Here is a 22,297-nt window from a genome sequence, read left to right as displayed (position 1 = left end):
AAAATCACCAATCCAACTGCTACTTATGAAAGAAGATTAAAAACAAATCAGCCAAACATTCTTGTCATAGTGTTGCTACATGCTAATATCTCTTCCTTCGTTATCGTGCCAATACATACAAGAAATTTAATTTTAGGTGTAATTTTGTTATTTTTCTAAATACAAGCTGTATTATCTATTTACCGGCAATAATTTAATATCTGTATAACCAATATCCATCCAAAATTCGGCTACCACTTCTTGTGCATTTATGATTTCCGAAAAATTAATTGTTGAAACACTTAGAGAATAAAAACAATGCTGGTACCACTGTTTTTATTTCCTAAGATTTTTGTCGTCTGTGCCATCCAAATATGCCGTATCATCAGCTGACAGAATACCATAAGATGCTATTGAATCACCTCTCCAATTTGTATTTTTCTCAATTCAGGCAACTGAATTTCAACATAATTACCGCCTTTATGCGAAATAATTTCGTGTGATTTTTTGGTTCAAGGGTAATTTCATATCGGATATAACTGTGTTTGTCAAATCAAGATCTGATTTTACCTAGTAAAAATGTATTTTCTTTTCTGAAACCACCTTCCCTTCAACACAAACTACTGCATTTAATGCCGCGTATTCATCTGTTGAAAAATACAGTAGTCTTCGTAGCCTGCGTTGAATTATATTTTAGTGAATATTTTCCTTTAAACCTCCAAACATCGGGATTAAAAATTTGAGTCAGACATATGGCAAGGCTCTATCGGACGCAAAACTCTAGCCTTCGGGTGGAATTTTATTGTCCTTCGTGGATACATATGAAGGATTCTATGAATCCATCATGGCGACTATCATAACTCGGCCTATAAATGATGGTGATTGAAGTTAATTGGCCATATCAGTAAAACGGTGCATTATATCTAAATAACATTTAGTATAAATTTCCATTCACTTAGCATATTCAGGTTGGATTTCCTTGGTGTTTGGAGGCCAATCGGGCCATTTTTATGACACTGCATCCAAAATTCATATAAGAAATTAGATTCCGATTCGCCGAAATGGCAAACTGATAAACCCGAGTAATGCGAAAATACCGTCTGATGCTATTTGTATAGGCGGTTCAGATATGCTCTTGTCACAGCGGTTTCAGTTGGATAAGATATCAATCGCAGATCTGTGTGGAATTAGACTTTTACACGCGTGTCTTTGTACATACCAATATTGTTTCTCTGAACGCATGCGTATTACAAATCCATGTGAGGCAATCGCGGTTGCGTTTAGAAATGTCAAAAAGTCCTGCACAGTTTGATTCTTAGCGAGATAAAATTCACAGAATCAGCATCGAGGGACATTTGGCAATAACTTGAATCGCAAGGCTTAGGCATGCAAGGTTTAATTCCGTTGGATATGTCAGTATGCTCAACAGCCGAAGAATGGAGGAGACTTGTCTTCGTATTAATATGTCCAGCCTAGGCATGCAACTGAGCGGGAAATATTTTGTTTTACGTCTGATCACTAGAACACAAAAGAATGTCACTTTCTCCGCGTCTTGACACCAACAGTCAAGCTAAAGCAAAATCCTACAACTGCTCAAGAACCAAAAGAACGATTTGGGCATAACTTGAACTACTTTTTCAGCCTCCTTCCATTTAGGTTTCTCAAATCTTTCTATCTGTCTTTACTTGACAATCAATTTAATACAGCTGAGCCCTCGAGCTTTGTTGGAAAAGCTAATTCTTGTACAATATTAATTGTTAATTGACTCAGTTTTATGTTCTGTATGTTTCCTTTGTCCAGATGCAACATTGGCTATATCCACAGACGGTAAGTACACACTTAGCTTCAAGTATATGTTTAAAAAGTACTATTGCAACACGAGATTTTTGTCTCCATTTAATGTAACTTTAATTGTTGAAGATAAACATGCTGAGCAACTAGTGTACGTGACACGAGTTGTAGTTATTAAAGTTACGGTCGTTACACACGCTAGAGCAAAAGAGAAATAAATATTCCATGGATTAACATCTTGGTTATAGTCATAACTGTACGTATTAATTTTATAATTAAATTATGTATTAAAATACAATATATCACAATCACATCACCTTTGGTTGAAAAGAATAGATTTCAAAAGTACTTTTATGAATATAAATTCTAACGTACATACTAGTAAGAAATTTGCTATCATAGTGGTTGCCCTGCACTTTTTTAAAACACACCTTCCCTGTGCCAACATCGATATTAACATCACATTCGGACCATCTCTTATTTTCGCGAAAAACAAACACGTCTCGGGTGTACGTTGGGTTTAAATGTTCAGAAAAATCATACATTTTGGTTACCGGTAACTTTTACTCCCCCACCCCACCTCTATTTGATTGACTGCAGGATCCATGGAAGTTTTCCTAACATGCTAGATATAAAAAAAATATCTAATTTAAATAATGGCCATTTTAAACTACCCTCAAACCTACAGTCGCTATTACATCATAATTACTTGACATCACAATGGCAAACTTTTTCTGTCATATACGGGGCGTGGGGTGGAGTGGGGTGTCTCATGTTTTCATTATGTCAGACCGATATGTGTTGCTTTATTATTAATACTTTGAAATCCCTTCTTTTTGTGATTATCATTTTTCGTGTTTTTGTTAAAAAGTACATCATCTTCAGTACTTAAAATTGTTTTTGTGAAGAAGTCCTATCCTTTACACATAATGATAATTCATTGTTCGTTGGGTCATTAAATTTGTGGGTTGGAGCAGCCATGAAATCCACAAAAATTGGTACCCAATGAAAACTAGTACATTCAAAGTATTTAATTTCTCTACATGGACCGATTTTGAATTTTGCCATTCATAAATTACACAATTCTGGTTTTGAAGTAACCACATCTGCCTGCACTGTCGGTGATGCCTACAGAAGCCCGGAGGACTGCAGAATCTACTTTGAGTGCCATTATCCCAAGTATGTTATGAAGCGGTGTATTGGCAGCCAGGTGTTTAGCAATAAAAGCCGGAAATGTGTAAATCCCAGAAGTCAATACAATGACTGTCAAATCCCACGTAAGTAAAAATTGACTCCTGTTTGTCTCAACGGCAATGTTAACACAAGGAACTGGTAACCATCCCTTTAATCCAGGGTCTGACAAGATTTAATCATTTAAATTTGTGTCATTCCTGCCCAGGCAGAATCTCTACATAAGATCTTTCTGACGCGTGTGTGCATATCCGTTCGTCTGTCCCCATCCGTTGAATAACCTCTGTGTTATGTATATCTATACCGTGTCTTTAGTTTTGGTGCACTATTGCAATGATCTATAAATAGGTGTTGCCAGTTTTAAAAATCAATCTTAGTAATGAACCTGTCTACAAGTTTTTGTTAATTTTCCATGAGTTGATTAAATCAGATGAGTTCTGTTGAGAAGTGAGATATCATGAAATGTATGGGAGGTATTGCAACATAGATGAGTAGGACAGTATTGTGATGTAGAGCCGTAGGGTGTTTATAAGGCCAAAGAGTTTAACAATTATTTCATTCCTATTTCCTATGTTTGAAACTTCAGCATCTTCAGTGATATTGTAATATCAACACATTCGAGACCGCTCCGGTGGCCTGGTGGTTAGAGCGTCCGCCTCGGATGTGGGAGGTCATGGGTTCGATCCCCGGCCGAGTCATACCAAAGACTTAACAAAAATGGTACTAACAGCTGCCTCACTTGGCGCTCAACATTAAGAGGTTAGTGTTAGGACTGGTCATCCTGGTATCAGGATAATATGACTGGGTGGGACATCATGCTACATGTCTGTGGCATGATTCCCCAGTGCTAGACATCACTATAAACTGTAACACTGCAGACATCGTAGTGATATGACTGAAAAATTGTTAAGGCTACGCTAAAAATCCAAATATCACACACACATTCGAGACCTAGAATTCATTCAAAACACTCTATTCTGTTGAAAGTGAGGTAGAGCTTTTTAGTATTTTGTTTCGATTTAATTCACAATAATGAAAGTTCCTCTTAAATTTTCATTTTATTACTTAGAGAATCAAATTAATTTTAGTTTTAATTAAACTTGCTGGTCTTGCTTCTTTCTTTTACCTGGTTTAGGACCATAGAGTCGTAACACACACTTCGTAAAAAGATTCTTACTTGGATAATACAATTAAACGGAAAAAGGGTTTAGTGTGTTTGTGTGTATGTGTGTGTGCATGTGTGTGTGTGCTTTTTCTTTTGCTCAGCGTTTGTCATGCTAATACGATAGCATAAAGCATTAGTCGCATGCGTCCTTCTTTCGTTCTTTGGCATGAGGAACACATTTCCAACGGTGTTTTTTTCTTCAAAAATATATTTTGGTTCTGTTTTTGTAGACGTCAACATGGAGTTTCTGCCCTTATGCCATTACTATGGCACATATATAAGTACAGTTACGAAATTTTATTGGTGCATTCATCTTCGAGGGTTCAGCTCTCTACAGGCAAAGGAAGGCCGTGATGGCCTGGTCATGCTTTATCGAATCAGTGATTACTAGTATGTACACGATGTGATAAAGAACTTCAAAATGAACATTACTATTTTATGTACTAACATTTTACACGAAAAAAGTATACTTTAAGGATGTGACATCTTTGAACAGCTTAGAAATACATATATGAAACATTACAAACTTTACACAACACACTATAACAGTGCACCAGGAGCACCTCATGACGCTAGATTAATTATATCTGGTGTTGAATTTGAACTTTTGACAAAACATAGCATGTTCATAATGATCAAGAGTGAAATCAGAGGAGCAATTAGTGTGATACTCACATATGCAAAAAGCAAATATTATGCAAATACAGATGACAAGGTAAAATATCATGGACATTATGATGAATCGATACCCAAGTTCTTCATTTGCATTAATAATTCATAAGACAGGGTTATGACCCAATATATTCTGGTAAAAATAGTTTATTTAGATGGGCAGATGAAGAGCAGTTTAGAAGGCTCGACGCAAATCTTCGCTCAGATTGCTGATAGAGGAAAATATATTAGAAATGCCACTTGTTACATGTCTGCTCTTCTTGGCGAAAATGATCTATCTTCATTGCAAAAGTAACCTGGAAATGTTTGCAAGAGTACGAAATTAACCGTGTGTATATAAAACCAAAATAAATACGACATGCATTATATCAACTGAAATCTTTACATGCAGTTTGGCTTAAAATATACAGTTTATGTGGTTTGAATAGCAACCTTGGCAAAATATATAGATTAAAGTGAATGTCAGTTTGGCACAAAACGCCTCCAATGATATCGAAAAAGACTTCATTAAGGTCTTGAAGAAAGCAAATGGAAAACCTCTGAAAGAAGACAGCGGAACTTTTTTCAAACGAGAACATGTTTTTCAAGTGTTATTATTTGCTAAAAGAACAATTAATGATAATGACTTAATGCCAACCAGTTCAATAAAATTAAAAGATCAGACTAACTAACTAAACCAGTATAACGTGGTTTTACAGCATTATAACTATCAAAATGGTTGATGTAAAAAATACAACAAAAACTGAATGATAAAAACATTGAAAAGATAACGTTCCTTTGTACCGATATGGATTCACTATGCATTTCCTTTGTACCGATATGGATGCATTTCCTTTGTACCGATATGGATTCACTATGCATTTCCTTTGTACCGATATGGATGCATTTCCTTTGTACCGATATGGATTCACTATGCATTTATGTCGAGACATGAAAAATGAAATTTGCTGACACTTGTCACTTTCCTATTGATAATGTATGTAACAACCCCAAAAGCGAAAAGAAAGTTATGGGAATTTTCAAAGATGAGCTAATTGGCAAACCAATCGTTGGAATTTTCTTGGCTAAGGGCAGATAACGATGAAAAGATAGTTCGTAACGTAATAAAAGAATAAGTAATTTAAAAAAATTAAAATTCAAACTCGAAAACTACCAGGTAATGAATTTACACAGGCCAAACAATCACCAGATGTACACCATCGCTATGAACTAAGTAGAATCATTTATGGATGATGACAAGCATAGTTGACAACGTAAACACATTGCCTTACGGTCACTTAGTACTTTGAATGAAAAAGAAACTCCAGTCTCGTAAGAAAGTTGTTTCTTTTCTTCATTTCAAAGTATTTAAAATTTCTCCGTTCATTCTAATATTAAATGATTCTCTTCGAACGTTGTTTCTATTGAGTTCTTGTTCATGTTGTAGAAACAACCTTTTACTCTCCTTGAAATCTTTGAACTCAAATTTGTACTTTTGAACTATCATCCATGCCGATATTTTAAAAGGCTAACATTTTAAAGCTACCTTGGATAAATGTGTTGTTTTCATTTCACGTCAAGATTCACACATTTATTAGTGAGAAAAAAAAGTTAATTAGAATAAGTCAATTAGAAACTGTAACAAATTATCGAATTATTCCTCAGGGTCATCATGAGCATATTTTCATCTTTCTTTAAATATTCCATATTCAACTCCACTGTAGCACTCATCGTTTATTATTTTTTGACCCTACATATATCTAGCATGATTGAATGTTATCAGACAGCTGCAGTTGGCGCTAGTACCTGACACAGAAGCTGATGCTTGTCCAAGCAAGGCTGACGCGGGGGGGGGGGACCGGGGATATATCCCCAGGGCCCGTGCCCGTAAAGGGGCCCGAGCCGAACAACACTTTTAATTGTATAAAAGAAAGAAAAAAGTTGAACCAGAGCTAGGAGAGATCCGGGTGTCTTTTTACCCCAAGGCCCCTGATCGCTCTCTACGGCTCTGATCAAAAGGGTCTTGATTACGTATTGACAAAAGCCCAAAAGTACTTTACTTATTGAATGGGGGTGGGGTAGGTAAATCGTGCTTATGGCGGTAACATTTACTTCGGGTTGTGTAGCGCCATCTATCATTCGTATCACTGGCAGAGAAAAAAAAACGAGTTATCTTCAAAAAAGAAACGTTTTTGTCGCATACAATGATCGGCAAGACAAAGAATCATTGCGGGAACTTAAGACAGAAGGCATTGCAAATGTGGCTTATCAAACTTTCTGGCAGCCGTGTTGAAGACTAAACTGTTACTGGTTCTCTGATATCAAGCAAACTAACGCTTCTTTGGATAGCATCATCCTCTGAACAGTACACGACGGCGATCGGTTGAACGTGCGTTTCCGCAGAAAAGTTTTTACATATAAGGAACCCGCTTTTTCAGATCAATTAAACTTTTTCATCACGGTGTTCATAGATGTGTTATGATGCTGCTATACCACCAACTCCAAGTTCAACCAGTCTTTCGCCTGAGAAATAAAGAAGAATCTGCGAGGCGGAAATAAAACTTAACAAGATTGCAGATCATGTGTCATGTGACCCTGCGCAATAATGCGATCTCAATCTCATTTTCGATGAAGGTGACGAGAAAAACAGCCGTGAAAACGAGATACGTGCTAAATACATAAAAGGGGTACACTTCTGTTGTGATCGATGAAATATAAAAAAAAAAGAAATTTATGATAAGCTGTGTTTTAGCAGCGGAAACAGCAGAAACGTACAGGAACTATAAAACTTTCGGAAGCTCCTATCATTTAGACTTGTAGATACAGACATCCCTTAAGTTTCACTGTTAACATTCCTTATTAAAGAATAATAATATTACGTAGTTGTGCGTGAATGCTATCAACTAGCAAAAATCTTTAAAATAAATTATCACGACTATATGGTTTTGTAAAATTCAACAAAAAATTTATTTCCCTAGGATACAAAGTGAAAATTTTAAAACGACCTTACAGTAATGCGAATTAAATTCCATATAGTCCAAAAGTTTTACCAGTCTTAATGAATACAGTTTTCATTAAATTCCAGTGGTGTTCGAAATAAGATCCAGCGCTGAAAGTGTTGATGTGTCTGTAGTGACATGGTGATATGACAACAGTCTTTTGATGAATCACAGTAATATAATCCAAGATGTCCTTGTCTTAGTCCACTATAATACCTTAATATCCCTGTCCCAAAATATTAATGAGCACTTTGTATTTCCAGTGAATACATATATGAATAAATAAATTCCACCCAATTAAAATACTGGGCACAGCAATACAAATCGTTTCTGCCTAGACATTATTGCAGGAATAAATATATTTTTCCAGTAAACAAAATTATATATATATATATATATATATATATATATATATATATATATATATATATATATATATATATATATATATTACCCTAAGACACAACAATTCCCGGACGAGGTCCAAAAGTTCATGTAAGGAACCCTCTAAGTTATAATTAGAAAGTCCGTTACTAAAATTATACTCAATAACATGATAAACATAATGTCCTTGACTCAGACTAAGATGATGATCCTAATATTTAACTTATACTTATAGAGAAATATCAACAACGTATTAGTTGTTTACAGACACACAAAAAATCAATGATTATGATCAGGTAAACAATGAACATGATTTTGGACAAGATCAGCTACAAAATACAGTTTTACATAACCCGTAACATATAATGAATAAAAAAAACGGCAAAACAGATACATATACATAGCAACATACATTTTCTTTTCTTAAACTAAACACGTAGACAAATAAATTCTTTTTTTATTACTTAATCGTTAGCCTATCTTCGGTACGTAAAATCAGAGCTTTTTATGAATGCTATTTATACCTACTGTAACTAAATAAATCTTAGATTGGTTAATATTTGGATCAATTATACTTGTTTACATCAATGATTTCTTTAGATTGTGCCCGACCTCAGTGTATTTTCCCTAAACAGAATTCCTTTCATTTAGTTAAAAGGTAGTACGGTAAATAATTGCTCGCATTTGAATAATACAGTGGGTTGTGATAATTACCTTTTTGAGTCCTGGAACAGATGGCAAAATCTGAGGTATACATTTTACCCTGTCGATGAATCCATATGTGAAATGGTCTTTTTTTATTTTGTTGGAGTTGGCTGTTGACCTCTGTTGATTCTTTCCTTGTTGTGATGAGCCATTTGTTGACACTAATCACATACAGATGAGCATTTATCATGCACCTCTTGGGGTTCAAAATGGCATATCAACTGGTGAAAGATCTCATAACCCATAAACAAGGGAAAACTACTACCATCCAAGGCAAATCGGGAAAATGCCTCACAGAAAATCAAGAGATCCTCAAGCGATAAACAGAATACTGCTCAGCATTGTACATTCATAAGATCCAAGGAGATCCAGCAGTACTAAATTGCCCTCAGGCTGAATAAATTGATGACTAATTTCTTCGTGAAGAAGTAGAAATTGCAGTTAGGTCACTAAAGAAAGGAAAGTCAGCTGGCATTGACAACATATCAGCAGAGCTCATTCAAGCAGAAGGAGAAAAGATGTTCACAGTCCTGACAACAATGTGTGATAAGATATGGCAGACAGGAGAATGACCCGCCACATGGACTCTATCCTTGGTCATCGTACTCCCCAAGAAACGAAACCTACAACTATGCCAAAACTACTGAATCATCAGTCTGATCAGTCACCCAAGCAAAGTCGTGCTGAAGATAATTCTCAACAGACTAAAGCCTCAAGCAGAGAAAATTATTGCTGAAGAGCAGGCAGGCTTCCGAGGAGGAAGGAGAACCACAGAACAAATCTTCAATCCCAGACTCCTTTTCTTGAAATATATTCAGCATCAGCAGAATCTATACCACGTCTTTATAGATTTCAAAAAGGTCTTTGATAGGGTATGGCATGTGGTCTTATGGGGGAATTATGAAGTTGTACAACATCAGCTCAAACCTGGTGCAGGTTATTGAGCACCTCTGTGACAAATCCACCAGTGTTGTCCTCATCAATAGCAGCAGGGAAGACTGGTTTCGAACAACAACTAGAGTCAGACAGGAATGTATGCTGTCACCTACACTCTTCAACATTTTCTTGGAAAAGGTCATGGAGGATGCCTTGCATGACCACGAGGGCACTGTCAGCATCGGAGGAAGAACAATCACCAACCTTTGCTTCGTAGATGATACTGATGGTTTAGCAGGATATGAAAGAGAACTGGCTGACTTGATTGAGTGCCTTTATACCACCTCCATAACATATGGTATGGAGATTAGCACCGAAAAAACCAAACTAATGGCAAACAACACCAACAGCATCAATGCAGAAATGAAGGTCAGTGGACAGAAGCTGGAAAGAGTCAGTAGCTTCAAGTACTTGTGATCAATTATCACAGGTGAGGGCTCCAAACCAGAACTACTTTGCAGGATTGGTCAGACAACAGCAGCAATAAAAAGGTTCAGACCAATATGGGAAGATACCAACATTGATTTTGGTTTCAAAACAAGGCTTATACGCTCGATTGTCATATTCATCTTTCTGTATGCTTGTGAAACATGGATGCTCACATCAGATCTATAAAGAAGGATTCAAACCTTCTAAATTAAATGCTACCACAAGATCTTGGGCATCTCATATATTTACCAAGTAACCAACGAAGAAGTCAACAGGATCCAATGAGCCATCGGATCCTATGTAGACCTCTTGACAAGAGCATAAATTGAAGTGGTACGGTCATGTCTCAAGATCATCTGAACTGTCAGAAACAATCTTGCAAGGCACAGTGTGAGGGCGCAGAAGAATAGGCAGACAAAAAGAGGTGGGAAGACAACATTAAGGAGTGGACAGGCATGGGATTTGGAGATTCCCAAAGTGCAGCAAAGAACAGGGAAAGATGGAGAGAATTGGTTGTAAAGTCAGCTGTGGTGCCCCAACAACCTCTTGGATTAAGGGATTGATGATGATGATGATGATGATGATGATCTTGGGGGTGACTGCTATGTATAGTTAGAAGTACCTCCGGAATTTCTAGCACATCTTTTCATTCATAGGAATTCCAATGGGATTGCATACAAACACTTGATTCTAATCAGTGGAGGCGCCAAACTGACCATAATAAATGGAATGAACTCTAAGTGCATTGTCGAGATGACGGACATTCCTGGAAACTGACAGATATTAGCTAGCAGACAGCATTTTGACAAATTGTATGGATGGTGTGATGTACGTGCATTTTACTGTCACCAGGGCCTGATGGTGCAGGACAACTCTTTAATGCTGGACTGATCTGAGAATGGCCCTTTAGTGGAGGGAGGTTGTGACTGGCTCAAACCAGTCTCAGGATGTGCGGTCAAAAAAAATTAGCAGTGGTGGATGTGGGTGGTCACAATCATCTCTTTTACTTGTATTTCTGGTGATGCTATCCACCCATAATTCTGAGCTAGATTGTAATTGTATTGAGATTTGGTGATTGAAGGCATGGTTGATTAAGAAATAATTGGGACTTTATTCCCATCAATAAGATTGTGTGTGCACTCATCAGTATAAAAAGTATGTGAAGTCTTTAAAATAAAGCATTAAAATAATTTTTAAAATAAAGTTACCATCAGAAACAATGGTAGTTATGATCAGAGTCAAAGTTTATTTATGCTCAACGTTGACAGCACACACTAATAAAAATAAAGTAGTCTGAATTTACTTCAGCATCATTTACCATGACTCGGTTAATCCTTGCTTTACATGTGCAGTTAGTACTGTTTGTGTAAAGTTTTCATAAATATTTGCACATACTTTGCATGTATTTGGAAAGGTCAATTGTATGTTCTTATTTATGACAAATTCGTTTGCAACTATTAACAATCCAGATTAAAGATGGAATAATATTTAACCACTTCATTATTATTCCAGCTCTGTATTATTGCGGGTGCTGTATTATTACGGTAAACAGGATTTCCTGAATAAATTTGAACACGACCCATCTATCGGTTGTTTACATATGTAAAGCTCTAGCCGGGAGGGACGCAAATCTGTCAGAGTGCAATTACCTCCAAAATGTCAACATTTTTGGTAATTCTACATCAAAAAACTATGAACATCACTTTTTTGTAAAGTGCATGCAAATTCCCTTGATCATCATATACAGAACTCTTGTCAAACTTAATATATTGGCATTGGTCTTGATTATGAAATATAATCAGTGTATCATCTGATATTTGATGATTTTGTGTCATTCAAAGGTCATACTTGGAATTTCATTCCATGGTAGCCAATATGGACCAAAATGGACAAAATGTTGCTTATGATCCAACTTGTCTTACACAAACAGTAAAGCAATAATAGTTTACCTTTTTTAAGTCAGTAATATATATATATATATATATATATATATATATATATATATATATATATATATATATATATATATATATATATATATATATATATATATATATATAATGTCCTTTCTTTTGCCCACACTGCACTTAAAATTCAAGGTAATATAATATTTTTAATTTAATTTCTGCTATTGTTATCATGAATTTCAACTTGCCTGACACCAATGTATTCAGTTTAATCACTGGATCCTTCATTTTTGTGGAAATATTCAGCCAGTGCAAGCGTAGACATTCCATCTTAATGATAAGTTGAAATTTGTGTTGATTATAGGGTCTAATAAGTGTGTGTTATCATACTTGTATCATGCATATACCATGATAATATAGAGTTATTCCCCCATGGTACGGTAATCTGCTGCCATTAGTGGTTTTATTTATATTTATGAAAGTGGATTGACAGAGATTTTGTTTTTTAAGGAACAGGGAGAAAGTCAGCAAAACTTAACAATTTGTAAGAATGTAGCAGTATCATAACAGTTTTAATATGTACCAATTAAAACATTAATTACCACGATAATACAGTGTTCCAGGCTAATTGGTTTTACTTGCAGTCAGAAGTTGTGGAGTTGCAACGCTCTTGTATTTTGAAAATATTATAGGCTGAATATTTTGCCTTTAGTATCCTAAGTGTTGATAATAACTATAAGCCCACACAAGCTGGCAAATACTTATTGATATCAAAGATGCATAGGAATTTTGGGACAAGTTATACTAGTATTTTATTGCAGATTATAGCAAGTTTCCCCATGAAATTTGTTAAATTTTAATAGTGATACAAACTCGGGCTGCAACATGCAATGGTAAAAATGTCACATAGTTTAAAAATATCCTCTTTCAGCACTGTTAACACGTCTTTGTAGCCACACCAATCAACAACTTCCTTATGGAAACGGTGTATATATAAAATCACACCCTATACAATTTTGGTTCCTCTCCAAGGTTCTTAAATACTTCAGAAAGAAGGATACCTGTAGAGTGGAGTTGTGAGCATGATATGCAGCAATCAGTATGGAAAGAATGTTGGTATACATGTATTACACTTGAATGTACTGTGACTAAAATTTCACACCTGGATAACTTTCAAACGAGCTTACAATGTGGAGGTTTGTGTACATCCCAGGTTGTTGTTGTTTTTCCTGAAGAAATAGCAAAAACAAAATAGGCTCACATTTGCTTTATGTTAGTTATATAGTGTTACGTGTTTAGGCTCGAATTAACAGTAACACAAGAAAGAGTGGAAACAACAATCTTTGAAAAATTTAACAAATAATTTATTTCCCTGGAAAAATAAATAATGTAAAAAGAACTTACGGTTTCAAGAATCAAATCCAAAAATAATCCAAGAATAATCCATGAATCAAATTATAGAAGTCCTAGTAAAAAAATATTCTAAAGAATTCAAGTTCGAAACCTGATGAAACATTCAAGATGGAAGGCGATGACGTATACTGTATTCTTTGTGGTGTAACCTAAGGTTTACAGCTCTGTGTTATTCACAAACAATAATCCGGTGTTTGAATTAATGAAATGTCTTTGTCCAAGAATTCTGTATGAGCACTCATATATTTCCAGGAAAAAGAATTAATCCTTTTGAATCCAAATAATTCAAATAAACATTAAAATAACTCCAAACTGACACAACATACACTTTTCAGTGTAAAGTAAAAGCCCTGATTGAGAAATATCTCTATAAACAATGAGTAACTCAGTAACTTGAAATGCAAAACAAATTCCCAGATGAGGGTCAACTTTCCAGAACCTTCCAGAAGTATTTACATATAAAAGCATGTAGTCCCAGTATGACCTTGACAAAAATCAATCATTTTACTCTAAGAATAGGATAAAAATAAGTCATTTACTTCTCTCACTGATTTGTAAATAAAGGTCAAGAACTAGATCAGCTTCAGGTGTTTGCAACTGAAGAGTCAAGGTCAAACTATTTTTTGAAAAGAATATCAAGTTCCTAGTAAAAAAATCTTCATTATATTGACATGTAAAGAAAATAAAAAAAGTTTAAACTTACAATTAAATTAAATCAAATATAAATTAAATATACATAACAATAGACTTCTGTTTAAATTTATTTTTAATCTTCTATGCCAGAAAACCCCATGTTTTTTTGTTGTTATAACTTTCTATTGCATTATTTGAAAATAATTGCATCTAAAAGTATGACTACCACAAAATTTGGTGCAGGCATCATCAGCCCCTTATGTGTAGGTGGACATGATGTGTTACTAGAACCAATAACTCACCAAAATAGAGATTATTGTATAGTCTGTTTGTGAAGGTTATGAAATAGAGCATGTCAGAATTTAAGAAATAGAAATGACTAAATCACTTCATGTACATCTTCAGTTAATATGGTCATCAATATACCAAGAGGTAAAAAGAAAACAATGACATTTTTTTAAAAGAGTTCCAGAGAAGAAATAATCTGCTTTTAAGAGCTGAAGAAAGATCTCTGAATATTTTCTAACTTTTATATTATATAAGCCATATTGAGAACATAAGTACATCAGATCCCAATTTTTAGTCAATAATATTGACAATAACTCTTTACAAATAAACTGTACTTCTTTAAAATGGTACAATTTATAGGGAACCCCAGCCCCTTTAATTGTAGCCCCCTTATATCATCACATAATATAATTTTGTCATGTCCTACTTGATCTTTGCTGGTCATTTCCCAGTCAAAAATTGATTAAGCAAAGAAATAAAGTTTAAAGAAATAATTTAACTGAGCTCTTGGGCCTACTCACAGTGCTGTCCATAATTCATCCGGGTTCGACAGTGTGTAATTGGTAGATCCATTTTTTTCTGCTTTTTTTCTTCATATAATTATAACTTGATTTCTTTTATCAATTATTCATAGAGATAGAGTACCTGTTTAAGGAAAATATTATATAAATTTCTATTTTGATCACAATTTGCAACAATTTATACTGCAAAAATCCATTTTTATTTGATCAGTACTCTCCTAGAAGCAGGATGGATTTTAGGAAGTAGTGAGCTCATACCTGATCCATCTGTTGGTATCAATACAGGTATGGAAGATGATCTATTTGAATAGCTAAAACAGGCCCAAGTTTCATAAAAAAATCTCACGTTTTTTAAAAAAAAATTGTTTTTCAGTACCTTTTCAATAATCTTTCTTTGGAACTATGCATTATTTTATTTTTATTTTAATGCACCTCAAGCCGGCATCAAAGGTTAAAACTACAGTCATAATACCTTGGATTTTTCCAGAAATAATCTTGTTTTATTTCAGATAAAAAGTTGAGAAATTCCTTTAATTTGAATAATTCCCCTGCTTGTATTTAAAAGGACTCCTGTGTGTGCAGTTTTAAAAAACAACATTTTTTCAGATTTATTATTATTTCTACCTTGTTAAAAAATTGCAGTATTATGAGCAATGTGATACAAACTCAGAAATTTAGGATAGTTTTGGAGAAATTTAGGGAAAATGAGGTTAACACTAATGGAAATGTAAAGGTGTTGCTGTAATGATGAGGATCAAACAACCACTGTCCTTGATTTGTACAGCCTTAGTGTTAAATGCTGTGTTACCACAGCTTTAGAAACTGATATTGTCTCATTTCTTTCTTGCATGAAAATTAATGTTATGAATGTATACAATTTCTTGTATGTGCTATTACTTCCAGATTATTATGTGGACAGTGATGTAATTTGGCACACATTATTGACAGAAATTGAACTTGTGTGTGCAGCTTTGTCACCATACTCTGATTCACTTTTCAGTCACAGATATATATTTATATGATCATAAAGTAACTGTACCATTTTCTCTTGTCTGCCTTTAGCTTATGTGGAGACAACCACCCCTCACTGTACTGTGGGAGAGATGCTGCCCAGTCCAGATGACAGCTGTGCATACTTCCTGTGTGATAACAGATACCAGCTCCAAAAGAAACAGTGTCCAAGTGGCCAAGTTTTTAACCCCTCCCAAAAACAGTGTGTCACAAAGTACAGTGCCATGGATGAATGTAATCCAAGTGAGTTTAAAAAAGGGATTCTTCCTTAGATATATTGACATGATGTGGATAGCAAAAAAGGAAATATTAAATCCAGTTTTGTATAAATTGAGTTATTTTGGTAGAAACATCTATTCCAGTAATTGTTTCATGTGTCTTTAAACAAAAACACACGCACACACACATATTTTAAGAAAATTTAGGTAAAAATTTAATTTCATAAAGTTTAATGAAGCTTTTAAAAAAATTTCACTTGTCATAAAAGGAGGCTCAACAAAGTTTTTGTTATTGTTATGTGATGTTCAAGAATTCATTCTAGGGTAGAGGAATGGTTCTCAAAAGAATATGGGTCCATAAAAAATCATACTTCATTTTTCCTTAATGGCATATGTTGTCCCTTAATGTAATTTTAGAAATCATGCTTCATAAATGTTTGGTGTTCAACAGTTTTTTTAAGATACTTGTGTCAGTTGTTGTCCTGGTGATTTAATGTGTATAACTATAAAAAAAACTAATTTTTTACCATTACCATATTTCATGAATTGTTTTGTACTCTTTAATTTTTTGTACACAATCCAGTTATCAAAATAATGATTATTTAAATGTATCATAATTTTTTGTACATATCACTTTGTATTTTTCAAAAAAATCCATTAAATTATAGGACATAAAATTTCTACTAAGAAGATTTACGCTTGCACAAAAGATCAAAAATAGCTTATTGCCATTTTGTTTTTTTAAAAAAGTTAATTTATTGCTAGTGAGAAAATACAATGATTGATACATAAGCATGGGCACCCATAGCATAGGTCAAGGGGGTCACATGACACCCCAGAAGTCATACTGCAAATATATATCTATATATATAAATTCTGACAAGTTTAATCATGCAAATGAAGCTGAAAATATGTCAGAAGATTCTGGTCAAAACGCTTAGTAAATATTAGCTTTAGTTTCAGACTGTTTGCTATACTAACTCTCCTGGTCGTGACTAACGTCCCCCGTTGCAAAAAAATGCTGCGGGCACCCATTTGCATAAGCTCTCTTATTGTAATTAAAATATCTACTGGTGTTTATTAACAAATGGACAAAGGGCTTCACAGACCATACCTTTAAGTATTATCATTAATTCTCCTTATTAAGTCCGTCAACGTAACAAAACACCATGTGCATTTTTAAAATGAGTTCGGAAGACCTTCGATGTTTTATTAACCAACAAAAATTACATCTCAGTACATGCTCAAGTGAAAACCACAGACCATTGGTCAACTAGTCTTATTGTTTCATTATAGTCATACAAACAAAAAATATAAAAACCTAGTCATTTTCTGTTGTAAATATGAAAGTCATGGACGTCATTAAATCGATTTGTATGTATATATATATATATATATATATATATATATATATATATATATATATATATATATATATATATATATATATATATACTATCTTTTAAGTGCTTGTTCTGTTTTGACTTGGATATAATTAACATTTTATTGCAAATCTATTCTACAATATACTCCACTAGTATCTTTATTGGCGAATTAGAATAACAAGTAATGCGTATGATCGCTTGTCCTTATAACATCTGGTGTATGGACAATGGCTTCAATAGCACATTGACAGATTTTCATTTCCCTAAAGAGAGCCTCATTTCCCTACTTTTAGCCTCGCTGATTTGACTTCTTCTTTCGATTCTTGCAATCAGTGTGGTTTGAACTGGAATAACCAAAGCGATAAAAATGTTTAATTACCGTGTAAATAACACTGCATAGCCATGTGGTTGTTGTGACAATGTACATCATAAGTAAAACAAGAATAAATTGTTCATTTATCAGTGTTTATTGATAATGGAATATAATAGGGTCATAATACATGAGGATTATCACAATCATCAGGTAACAGTCTTTTTTCCCTGCAAAAGCTAGAAATAATCCCCCCCCCCCGAGTAAATATCGTCTTGTTCACTGACAAAATTTTGTTTCATCTGTCTCTCTTGCTCTCACACACATGCACATGCACTTGCATGCATTAGCTAAAATGTGATTTCAAGTTCTTTATTTTTTTTATAGCAATTTGATAATGAGGTTATTGTTGCTGTAAAAATACAAGTTGCACTTAATTTTTTGACAGTGTTGTCTTATATCATTGCGTACAATTTACCAATAAATAATACTTGTAGCTAATACATGTTCAAACCATTTTAATCATTTTGCCAACATTACACAATGTAACAGCTGCATATGCTCTAAATGCAGACAAGCTTGCACACTGAGACATAATCATCTATCTCTCTCTCTCTCTCTCTCTAATAACAACAAAAATCTTTGAGTACTTTTTTTGAAATTGTAATTAGATTCTTGAGTTGAGAGAAGTCTACAATGAGACAGACAATATATGTTTACTTTGTATGTTTGTACCGTTAGGTTGTCAAGAAGCATGTGTTCTGTAGAACTTGTTCCGGTACAATCCCTTTATTCTTCATACACGGTCAGTACCACCAAATGATAATTATTTATTTTACATATTATTTTTTGTACACTGAAATTAATAATTATTTTTTCATGTACAAAAAATAACATGAAATACAGTATTTGTAAATGCTTCATTTAAGAGAGAGAATAGGAGAAGGGTTTGTGCTGTACATGTACCGGTACTTCAGTTTTGGTAGAAACCTGGTTGACACTGGTCTTGAATAACATTTGAATTTTCTGTATGGTTTTTGAAAAAAAGAAAGAAAATTAGAATGTGGGAGCATCCCATGTAAAGTCCTTAAATCTGCATTGATATGCATTTAAAATCCCTTGAATTTGATAATATTTGCCTTGTTGCTATTAAACATTTCATTTTTATCTGTTTATTTTATGACACTTTACATTTATTCAGATATTTGTCCTTATTCATATAGCCAGATTGTGATACCATGGTTACTGGAACTTCCTAAAGCATCATTTAGGAATCATTATTGGTGTACCAGAGAATGCAAGTGGCAGATTAAGTATGGTAATGTCAACTTTTGTCATTTGCCATAATGATTGGGAAATTTGTGTACAATTGCAAATGGACCACAAATCCCAGATACTCCTGGATTTAAGAGAGTTCAAAGGGGATAGGATCATATCATTGTGTGCCTTGTATAATAAGTTAATATTTTCGGGAGAAAATGGAGGAGTATTCCCATACCACACATGCAACAAAATATACGAAATATTAGTGAGTACTTTGGAATCATCTGAACAGTCACTGATGATTTCCTTTTTGGAAGGCAGCAGATCCATGTCCGATATAGCAAAATTCATATTTGGGTCAGAATTCCCCTGAAAGCAACCAGAGTTAAAGCTTACAACATCATTGAGAAGGAAGAGCCACTTTAGCATAGCATTTTTGTAGAATTTACAGCACAAAAGCAATTTTTTCAACAATTTCTCAGAATTGTATTTGTTTTTAAACTTTCTTTTCTGGTATCTCAGATTTTGTTCACTGCAGAAACAACAAACCCCACCCCTTGTACACCAGGACTTTTGTGGCTCAAGCCATATAAATGCAGCTGATACTACCTTCACTATGACAGTTACAACCAAAAGCTAATCGTGCAGGAGTGCTTAATTTGATGAGTGTTCACTCCTTCTAGACCATGTTGCAGTTGCTGAAATTAATTACTGGAAGATTGTAGTCCAATTTAGTAACTTAATGCAGAGCTGCGTTGAATAAAATCGGCATTAAATGGCTTCATCTTGAACCTGCTCAACATAATTTGACCAAATTTGATAGAAAATATCTTGGCAATTAAGACTTTTTAATTTTGTACTGATCTGCTGTATAAGTTACCTTTTCTACTCCAGTTAGGAAAAACAAATTGAGTTTGATGTCAAAAGCTGCAGAAGAAAATTTGACCAAATGTTCAAGAGCAGATTGCACCAACACTTTTTAAAAGTGAAAAAATGCTGCTGCTAAGATATCCAATATAACACATGCAACACTGTAAATAGGGAAACTTTAAAGCTGCTAAATTAGACAAAATGTAACACAGAGATAATAAACATAAGGATGTTTGAAGTCTATACAAATTATGTCAGTTTATTATTAACTTTGGATGATTGACTAATTTTTTATTAGAAACTGTGAAGCACCTGCTTCTCTTTAATGTATTGTGCAGTGGAGGTTGTTTTAGAGGACCATTGCTGACAAGTATCATGCATTTATTACTGATGGTTGTCTTCACTCAAAATTTTCATCAAATCTGATTGACAGAACTCTGTTGTAGATTATTTGTGTAACAGTATCTATGTGGAAAACTATTAAAAATTTTATTCACCACTGTATGATGGAGTGTATTATCCCAGTTGTACTTCTTCCATGTACAAAATTTGATTGTTCATGATAAAAGCATGAAATTACTATAGAATGCATGCAAAAGATTGATAACCTTGGAACATGTTAATGCTATGTAATGTATTGACAGCATTTGAACTTGTGTATGCATCTTTGTCATCATACCCTGATGCACTTTTCCATAGTCACAAGTATACTCCTATTTAGTGTTTTTTATATAACCATTTCTTTGTCCATGTTTAGTTTATGTGGAGACAACCACACCTCAGTGTACTGTGGGAGAGAAGCTACCCAATCCAGACAACAGCTGTACATACCTCCTGTGTGATAACAGATACCAGTTCCAAGAGAAACAGTGTCCAAGTGGCCAAGTATTTAACTCCTCCAAAAAACAGTGTGTCACAAAATACAGTGCCAAGGATGAATGCAGTCCAGGTGAGTTTGAAAAAGGGAGTTTTCCTTAGATATATTGACATGATGTGGATAGCAAAATAAGGAAACATTTATGCCTTAATGGCATATTTTGTCCCTTAATATGATTTTTGTAATCATGATTCACATTTTTTAAAAATATTTTTGTCAGTTGTTTTCCTTGGTAATATAATGTGTATGATTAAAACAAACCCTATTTGTTACTATTATTTGTACATGCTTCATTTGAGAGAGAGAAATTAGGAGAAAAATTTGCACTTAAATTTTGGTGAAAACCTGGTTCACACAGGTCTTGAATATCTCTTGAATTTGCTGTATGGTTTTGAAAAAAAGAAAGAAAATTAGAATGTGGGAGCATCCCATGTAAAGTCCTTAAATTGGCATTGATATGCATTTAAAATCCCTTGAATTTGACAATATTTGCCTTGTTACTATTAAACGTTTCATTTTGGCCTGTTTATTTGGGGAAACCTTGGAACATGTTAATGCTATCAGAATGGAAACATTTATATTGTCGATGAACAGCATGGTCTTTGTCCATCATCCTGTGGCCTGATTCTAATTGTGGGTCAGTTCCAGTGCTAACAATACCTGCACAGTTGAGATTGTTTGAGCAGACCACTTGGCCAGTTTGGATCTTAGTCGAGTGGTTGAGCAGTGACCACTGCCAGTTTGGGTCTTAGATAGTCGAGTGGTTGAGCAGTGACCACTGCCAGTTCTGACTGCTAGGCATGTAGTCATACAACTGCTTGTACCCGTATAGAACAGCAGACCATTTTAAGGCAGGATAATGTTTTGCCTCAAAAAATAACAAATTCAGAATTAGATGAGCAGACCAGTCCTATAGAGTTTGAGGCTATGCCCACCGAAATAAAAGCATGCATTGGGTTTTGACTATAATAGTATATAAATAAAAATGGAATAGTGCATATCAAGAAGGTTACATGTGTAAGCTAGTGCCAAGTGAATCAAAGGTTGTCACAAAATTCGTTATAAAGATAAATGAGTTGTTCTGGCAAGAGATCTGTGATTCTTTTGAGCCTAACATTCATGTCCTTGTATGCAGAAAAGAAAGCATTTGCTGACTCTTGATTGACCAGAGAAGAAGCTTTGAGAGGTGGCAGAGACCAATCCTCTGTCTTCTCTCTTTGTGTGGACAGGTCACAGTTGCTCTGGAATAGCCAGGACTTTCAAATGAATCAAATGGCCAGGATTTTCAAATGAATCACTGATTGCCTAGTGCATTTTATTTATCATTTCAAGCAGGCTCTTGAAAAGCACAATTTTATGTCTATGTTTACC

General features: G+C 34.4%; 1 protein-coding gene across 1 annotated transcript; it reads left to right on the top strand.

Annotated features, from left to right (window-relative positions):
- The first annotated feature begins 823 nt into the window (after positions 1-823).
- Positions 824-21,027, top strand: LOC149807287 (uncharacterized). Its single transcript, XM_089953648.1, has 5 exons — positions 824-857; positions 1,780-1,806; positions 2,868-3,047; positions 16,055-16,246; positions 20,807-21,027. The coding sequence occupies exons 1-5, from the start codon at positions 824-826 to the stop codon at positions 21,025-21,027; spliced, it is 654 nt and encodes a 217-aa protein (XP_089809774.1).
- Positions 21,028-22,297: the final 1,270 nt, after the last annotated feature.

The sequence above is a fragment of the Sinohyriopsis cumingii genome, chromosome 1, assembly GCF_028554795.1.
Source record: "Sinohyriopsis cumingii isolate HCF-2022 chromosome 1, ASM2855479v2, whole genome shotgun sequence".
Lineage (NCBI taxonomy): Eukaryota > Metazoa > Mollusca > Bivalvia > Unionida > Unionidae > Sinohyriopsis > Sinohyriopsis cumingii.
Note: the sequence above shows the minus strand (reverse complement) of the source record. Positions and strands in the feature narration are given on the sequence as shown.

Excerpts from the sequence above, each read along its gene's own strand:
- LOC149807287 (XM_089953648.1), top strand. The coding sequence starts at position 824 with ATGGCGACTATCATAACTCGGCCTATAAATGATG. Across the intron at positions 1,807-2,867 it reads ATTGGCTATATCCACAGACG|TAACCACATCTGCCTGCACT; the intron begins GTAAGTACACAC and ends CTGGTTTTGAAG. Across the intron at positions 16,247-20,806 it reads CATGGATGAATGTAATCCAA|TTTATGTGGAGACAACCACA; the intron begins GTGAGTTTAAAA and ends GTCCATGTTTAG.